The 8442-nt window shown below is 41.5% G+C and overlaps 1 protein-coding gene across 1 annotated transcript; it reads right to left on the bottom strand.

The window, feature by feature from the left end:
• Positions 1-261: 261 nt before the first annotated feature.
• LOC131522212 (zymogen granule membrane protein 16-like) lies at positions 262-2198 on the bottom strand. The gene is made up of 4 exons (XM_058747540.1): positions 2139-2198; positions 1863-1953; positions 1437-1563; positions 262-1252 (listed from the first exon to the last, which is right to left on the bottom strand). Exons 2-4 carry the CDS (start codon positions 1915-1917, stop codon positions 925-927), a joined length of 510 nt encoding a protein of 169 aa, XP_058603523.1. The 5' UTR covers positions 1918-1953; positions 2139-2198; the 3' UTR covers positions 262-924.
• Between the last annotated feature and the right edge of the window lie 6244 nt (positions 2199-8442).

The following is an 8442-nucleotide window of genomic DNA, read 5'->3' as shown; positions in this document are numbered from 1 at the left end:
AATGTTTTCTCAGATAACCTAAAATGTACATCATTTAGTTACATCAAGGGTCAAATCAAATATAAATAGCACTTTAAAGTTAAAAGTTAAACACTTTTTTTGTGCGTGTGCTGTACAGGTCTGGTATAAAGAATGTTTTTGCTCAGGTGGCCGAAATGTCCGCCCAATAGAGAAAAGTTTTGCTCAGCAAGAAAAAAAATTAGAGGGAACATTGCATATAAGGCATTTGAGAAGTAGAATAAATAAATGATGAAAGCAAGGTAAAATGTTGGCAAGCTTTTAATATGATCTTCAGATAACAAAAGACAAAACTGTTAAGTTTTAAGGAAAGTAAACCCATACAAAACAGTGTCGTTGTTGAAAAATTATAAAAAGTTAGATAATTAATATAATGTTGATCATACAGAACATGTTCATGCAGAAGAAAATGTTGTAAGTTTAAAACATAAAATAGGCTAAAATAATCAAACCAAAAACCCATAATTAATAACCATGAGAAGCTATTCTATAAAAATTCAGAACAGATAAAACAAGTTTGTGTAGCTGTTACTTTAATGTTGGCAGAAAGAAGGTAAAGGGGGGTGAACTGAACTAATCTGATCTTAAAGCAAAAACTCTAGGCTACAAGATCCAGTTCTCAAAAGTCTTGTGAACAAATGTTCTTTATGTGTTTTATGGCCTTATTCAAGTGATTTAAAAAATTTAGTTTTTCACTAACCACGACAATAAACATTGTTTTATCAAAATCACAATCGTGTACATACAGTGCATGCTGCTCACATATTATTGTAGCCCAGTTTGTGCTGATTACAGTGCTATAAGACTTTAGCCATTTATATTTTTATAAGCAATTGAAAAAAGCACAAATGTCAGGGCATGTCAAAACTTCTCCAGGCCCCCAAAACACCCCCAGACCCCAGGGGGTTAAGCTGTTACACTGTTGCCACCGGTGAAGTAGACAGCCCAGTGAGCCCCAATGGAGGTGATGCCATTTCCATTCTGTCGACCACTGAGAAAACGTAGCTCACTTCCTCCATTGGTCGGGTACAAATTAAATGAGTTTCCAGTAGGCTGCCCCACTTTTAAAGAGCGGCCTTGACTAGTTACAAACATAATCTCATAGATGTAGCCACTGTAATATTTTCCAGAAGCCTGAATGATGGATTCATTGTCACGAAGTGACAACTCCATTGGATTGCCACTGCTTGAACAAACCGGTGATGTCCAGTTACCATCATAACGGAGCTGGATTCTGAACAGATATTTGATGAAAGTGTTTGAAAAGATGGTCACAGAATAACATCCAGAAGAATTAGAACACATAATGCAAATGATTTTTCAAGATAAAGCCACAACAAAATTATAAAGTGTATCATATTCACTTTTTTCACTCTTTTGCTATAGATGGATGATCATTGGTGCATTGGTTAACTTACCCACGAATGTACGCATTACTGTGTTCCCAGACTCTGATACCAGTGATGCGACCATCATATGCAGTGGAATATTCAGTCCCACTGCCATCTCCAATAGCCATGGAGTAAGAGTAGTAATCCGGTAAAGCTGAAAGAGAAAATAACAGCTATGAGTCTATCTTAAAATAAACCTTTCAATAGTAAATGTAAAGAAATGCCAAAATCAATCTAGATTCCCAAAGATAAAATGTAAAATAGTCACTGTATTTAACTGAGTAGCAAAATGGCAGGTATTAAGATTTATATACGTAGTGTATTTTTACATGTTCCAGAATTTCTAGCATGAATCTCACGTTTAATTTCATTTTCAATTGTCCAACAGTCATTTATTTGCAACATTGTTTTGCATGTTTGATAATGCACCACATTGTGGTGAGCAATACTCACGCATGGTCATGCCCACTGTACAAACTCCAGAGAGAACCAGAATAAGATGCAACATTTTGGAAAAAGTTGATGTTCAGCACTCACCAGTAATCTAAAAGGAACAAAATAGATGAGGTATTCACTCATGAAACAGTAAATATTTCACTTTAGTTTCCATCATCTAACTGCATTACATATTGACAGAAAATATATTTAATTGTGATCAGTGTTTTCATGTGTACCTAAGCACATGAAGATGATAGACAATCAGGAATTTTAGCAATATAAAGTCATTACCTGCTGTTACACTTGATGTGGTTGATATTTGATTCTGGTTTGCTGACTAAACCTACTTGAATTTATATGCTCTTGCTAGTCAAGCCTCTTCATTGTCATATTTCCGTTTCCACCTCAGAAGGAATGTTTTGGAACACACAGGTTTTGGTCCGAGTGCAAAGAATGCTTAGAATATATATATATATATATATATATATATATATATAATAAAGGTTTGAAAATAATTGTTAAACAAATTATATATATATAATTTGTTTAACAATTATTTTCAAACTTTATTTTAAAATTAAACAAATAAACATAAACAAGTTACAAAATAAAAACAATAGAAATAAGTGTTATACAAGGTTATACAACACAACATTAGTTTTATTCTATTGTTTAGAACGATGTAAGCAACTTTTATATTGTATGTGTAATACTGAAATTCTACTAAGCTGATCAGACCCTCTATTAAGAAAACCATTAATAAATGTGGTGTTCATGATCAAAAAATAAATGGGTAACTTTTTTTTTTTTTTTTTTTTGCTATTTGACATTTTATTTTAAAAGATTAAAAATAATTTAAGTAAGGATAAGGATGCATTGCTTTGTAATGTTTGTATGATCTAGCATTGGTGACTGTAAAAGTTTTCTTAATGAAAGACAAATATTTTAGATCAGATGTTTCCTTTTTTCAAGTCTACAGTGTTTATTTGGAACTGACAAATCATATGACATTGGGCATGAGACATGAAATGCAGCAGTAAAACACAAGCATCAGTACCAATGAAACTGACTCCGGAGGAAAAACATGTCTGTCAACATTTTATTCCAAAAAGTACTTGTAATGTTTCTACATGGCTTGTCATCCACTGGAGGATACAGATGATACATCAGATTTTTCACAACTGTTATCAGCTACTGTTACTGCATATAGTTGTAATATTGTAGGATTTAATATTTAGCAAACAGTGTTGGGGAAAGTTACTTTTTAAAAGTAATGCATTACAATATTGCGTTACTCCCTAAAAAAAAGTAACTAATTACGTTACTTAGTTACTTTTTATGGAAAGTAATGCATTACATTACTTTTGAGTTACTTTTTAAATCTAAGCAGGGCTTGCTTGTTTATTTTTAATATAAAAAGTTATTTTACAAATATAAAAGCCCTTTCATACCAAAAGTGAAATGAATATGCCTCAGGCTGAAGGAAATGTAAATTCACAAACAGTAGAGGGTGCAGCGCAAACAAACTGCATGAAGAATATGAAGAAGAAAGTTAAACTCTATCCAGTAATAACAATAATGAAACACAAATGTGTCATTTTTGTTTATTAGTATGGTTGAATTGGATCATCGAAGGTCAGTAGCAAAGACATTGGTAATAAAATGGGATTAAGTACATAAATTATATTTGTCTTATTTAACATTAAATTATTGTAGATTTATATAATATTCTGAGTTTGCATTTGACTGTTTTTTATTAATTTTGAAGAATACTGAATCTGTTTTTATGCAGGTGAGATGAGTAAATGCATGTTCACATTTTAGTCTAGAACTACAGTAACATGTTCACAAAGCACCTCTGCACTTACTCCCAATTTCTCTCAACATAGCAACATAAGAACTGTCAGTCAATACATGGGAAACAAAGTAAATAGAGTTCCCTTTCAGTCGGTCACTCCGAGTCACGTCAGGTGACCAACGAACTGGGATCTTGCTTAGAGAGACCAATCCACTTCGAGTGTAACTAAACGAGCCATAGGCATGCGATTATTGCATCCAGCTGCCGCTGATCACAGCGTGAGTATAAGTAGGCAGCAGGTGCAGCGCATATTCAGCTTTTTGCTTCGGAGCCGAGCGGTTACATCGTTCAGCACCTGACTTCTGGTGACGAGTGAATTCAACGAGTTGAGCACGCTCTTCGCAAGACTCTTGTGCTGGTGGTACGGCTCTACAGCGGCGGTGGTTCTTCCCGTGTCGAGTGGATTGCACACATCAGGTTGCACTACGCCCTGTTTGTGTTGCAGTCGACCATCTCCCCTGTGTGCTTCAGCACGCTAAAAGAGCTTTTTCCCTAAAAGAGCATTCACGGGTGCGTCTTTTTTAAAGACGACGTTGCATCTGGCAAACTCGACGTTACGTCTTTGTATAGACGAGTTGGGTCTTGCTACAGACAACGTGTCACCCGTGCGTTTCTGGATGCGGTCATTACCTGGCGCCGGGTGATGGTCACGATCGCTGCCTCACGTGCCTGGGCAGTAAGCACGCTGAGGTGGCGTTCATGGATGAGTCATCTTCTCATTGTGGGAAGATGATCATCTCGGAGTTGCGGGCCAGGCTCCGTTACCTCGACAAAGGGGTGGAGCTCTGTTGCCTCTGCCTCGATCTGGTTCTCATTCTGGCTGCAGACAGGCAAAAACTACTTCAGGCGGTGGCACGGGTGGTCTGAGGATTACAGTGGTGGCAAACCCTCCAGGGAACCAACCCTCGAGGGACCATCGCTCCTGTTGCGCTCCAAAACCAGTGTGCTGCCAATGGAACTTGCTGGACCCCCTACAAGGAGCATACCAGCAGTGTCCTTGGCACTCCTTCCGACGGCCGAATGTCGATCGCTGCATCTGAGGGTGAGCCGGAGCTTTCTGGGGAAGAAGATTCGGTTGCGCTGCTGCTCCCGCGGTATCAATGCCTGAGTCAGATCCAGAAATGACGGCTATGCTTTCCCGGGCTGCTGAGAGGGTAGGGCTCGAGTGGAGACCTCCACCGTGTCCCGAGCCCTCGAGGTTGGACGACTGGTTTCTCGGAGTAGCTTGTGGTGGTTCTCAGCGCCCTGCCCCATGCACCTCCGGCCTCTCTTCTTGGAGGTGCATGGGGAGCTTACCAGGTCATGGACGGCAAGAAACCGACCTGCTAGATCCTCCTCTCTCACCACCCTCAATGGTGGTGCAGCTAGGGGGTTTACGGGGGTCCCCCTGGTGGAGCGGTCGGTTGCGATGCAGTTGTGTCCTAATACTGCCTCCACCCGGCAGGGCAAACCGTGCCTCCTCTTCCGAGCCTGTAGTTATTCGTCTGGTCTGTCCGGCGATGCTTATGTGGCCTGTGGAGAAGCTGCCTCCACCTTACGCTACGGCGTTACTGCAGGTTCTTCAGGCTAAAAGCACTGAGGGACATGCACGAGGGTGGTCACGATCCGGAAGTTCTGAAAGAGCTTTCTGGTAAGGTGCACTTCGCCAACGAACTCTCCCATGTGGCCAGTTAAAAAACCCGACGGTAGCTATAGATTAACTATTGACTACACCGCATTGAATGCTGTGACTACAAAAATAACGCCTATTGTAGCCAACCCGTCGACAATCCTGAATGACATTTCTCCAAATCATTGGTCGTGCCCTATTAGACAAGAAGATCAATATCGTTTCACATGCAACGGCACACAAATAACGTGGTGTCACTTGGCCCAAGGGTATTGCGATAGTCCCCGCGCTCTTCCACGGAGTCGTGGCTAGCGCGATATCCCCAATCGTAAAATCGTGCGCACCGTCAGTGATTGTTCAGTATTGCGACGACATTCTTTTAGCTTCCACAGAAAAGGGCCAACATTTCAGTGTGCTCACAAGGTTGCTGAAAGCTCTTCAAGACGTGGGCTTTCTGCTCAACAAATGAAAAGCCTAGTAATTTCTGCGCGAAGTTACCTTTTTGGGCCAAAGCATAGGCCGCGAAGGGAAGCGACCCCTTCCAGACAGAGTTGTGGCTATAACTAAATTGACTAAGCCAACTACAGTAACAGGCTTAAGATCCTTAATGGGGCTGTTCAATTTCAATCGGGTATACATTGCAGATTTTTCTGATTTGGCCAAACCTCTAACTGAGGCTTTGAAAGGAGGCCTTCCTGGCGCTTCTCTCCTAAAATGGACTGTAGAGATGACTGAATCTTTTAATCTCCTCAAATCTGCGCTAGCCTCTTCTCCCGCCTTACATCACCCTGACATGACAAAGTCTTTCCATATATGGACGCATGTTGGGCCAAGCGCCTATAACTGTGTGATGGGGCAACACAAGGGCGATCAGAACTATGGTGTTGTCGGCTATTACTCCACGTTGATTCCTTCAATGAATGGACATTTGCCTTGTTTGTTGGCGTTGGACTGCGCTGAATGGGCGCTGAAGGTCACAGAGCCAATTGCGGGGTACAACCAGATGGTTTTACACACCCCGCATCGTTTCATGCAATCAAATCAATCAAATCCATTTCGAATCAAAGACGTGCAAAATGGGAAACAGCTCTGATGAGCCCACAACTCACCGTCGTGGCCGACAACCGAACAAATCCAGCTTCCCTAATGGAAAATGAAGGGAGCCCGCACGACTGCGCCGAAGTGCTTATCTACAACAAGGGACATTTCATTCGAGATGAACCATATATAGACTCTATGGACTTGTTTGTAGACGGCAGTAGTTTCTATGAGGGAGAGACACGTTACACGGGCTGGGCAGTGGTCGAGGGGATGACGGGCGACGTTCTCTCTGCAGGCTCATTTCGGGGAGGAAGTGCTCAGATAGCTGAACTGCATGCTTTAAGAGCTGCCTTAAAGCTCGCCTTAAGCATCACTGTTAGTGAGAATACCTCACCTCGTGTGAATATTTTCACAGATAGCGCTTACTGTTACCATGTAGTGCAAAGTTATGGCCCTGTCTGGAAACATCGCGGGTATTTGACCACAGCTGGCACGCCAATAAGTCATCAACAGGTTATCAAAGAAATTCTTTGTAATTTTGTAAGTTTGTGAAAAAATTCCGCCAAATTGCGTTGCCGTATGTAAAGTCACAGGTCACAGTTCGTTCAATGATTGGCTGGCCAAGGGAAATTCAATGGCAGATGCGGCCGCAAAAGAAGCCGCTAAAACTTTAACATTTGAGGAAGTGGCCGCCACATTCCCGGTTCACCCTGATTGTACAGGTTCAGAAACCTTGTCCAAATTGTACACCGACAAAGACAGAGACATGTGTCAACAGATGGGAGCCACGTTAGAGGCAGAAGGGATTTATACCATAAAAGAGAAAGTTGTCCCGCCTAGTGGCTATCAAACTGAATTGATTGATCTATATCACAGCATTGCACATCAGGGAGTTCAGAAAACTTATGCTACGTTAAGCCAAACCTGGTTCTGGCCAGAAATGATCAATAACGTGAAGGATAGGCTGTCCAGATGTATCCACTGTTTGCAGACTAAGCCACAATTTGGGAGAGGCAAAATTCCAATTGGACATAGTCCTCGAGGACCTTTTACACATTTACAGATGGATTTTATCTCTCTACCCTCTGATCACGGGTACAAGAATGTACTTGTTATTGTTTGTAAATTTTTACGGTGGGTGGAGGCTTTTCCTCTACGCACTGCCACTGCGGAAAAGGTGGCTAAAGTGCTACTTAGGGAAGTTTTTCCTAGGTGGGGAATTTGTGAGTCACTGGACAGTGACCAAGGAAATCAGTTTACAGGGAAGGTTCTAAAATCCTGTATGAAACTTTTGAGCGTTAATCAAAAATTCCACATTCCATATAGACCTCAATCAAGTGGAAGTGTGGAATCGCAAAACAAATCGATCAAAATGGCGTTGCGAGCAAAATTGAGTGAATATGATGGTGGATGGTTTTGCCACCTGCCCGCGGTCCTCATGGCTATGAGGCCACAGGCCCGTTGAAAGATACTTTGCGAGAATATCTCAAGGTACTCTCGTGTGCCTTAAAAGATGCACATTTCAGCGCCATCAGTGCTCAAAATGCAGGAGATCTCAAAAGCGCTGCATTTAATTTAAAAGCTGAAAATCCTGTACAAGTGGGGGACGAAGTAATGATTCCAAGAATAGGAAATTTGGGACCAAGGTCCTCCCGATATGAGGGCCCTTATCCTGTGCTACTGACCACTCCAACGTCTGTTCTCATTGAAGTCGAGCCAGGCTTGACTTGATGGATGCATCTTGCTCAAGTGAAGCCTCTATCGCCGCTTGCTAATACTAACAACCCTAACAATCTGGGTTAGCTCCACAGGTGGTGCAAGTATGGAGGAGCTCCAACGTGGCTGCTAGAAACACACAGTGCTAACTATGCTCTTTCTCCTTTCTCTAGGCTCTTGATGATGTGTCCATCCGGACCTGATATATTTTAGCTTACAGGAAGAGAAAAAGATGATGTTTACGTACTTTAATTGTTGTATGCGTTGTTTCCCCATTCTTTTGTTGTGCCTCTTCTCTATGTTCTCTCGTAAACCTCCTGCTGCTATCACTATATCTCTAATAGGTTTGATTGCATGTTGTCGCCAGAATA

Source organism: Onychostoma macrolepis, chromosome 16 (genome assembly GCF_012432095.1).
Source record: "Onychostoma macrolepis isolate SWU-2019 chromosome 16, ASM1243209v1, whole genome shotgun sequence".
Taxonomy (NCBI): domain Eukaryota; kingdom Metazoa; phylum Chordata; class Actinopteri; order Cypriniformes; family Cyprinidae; genus Onychostoma; species Onychostoma macrolepis.
The sequence above is the reverse complement of the archived record's forward strand: the minus strand, read 5'-3'. Positions and strand labels throughout refer to the sequence as shown.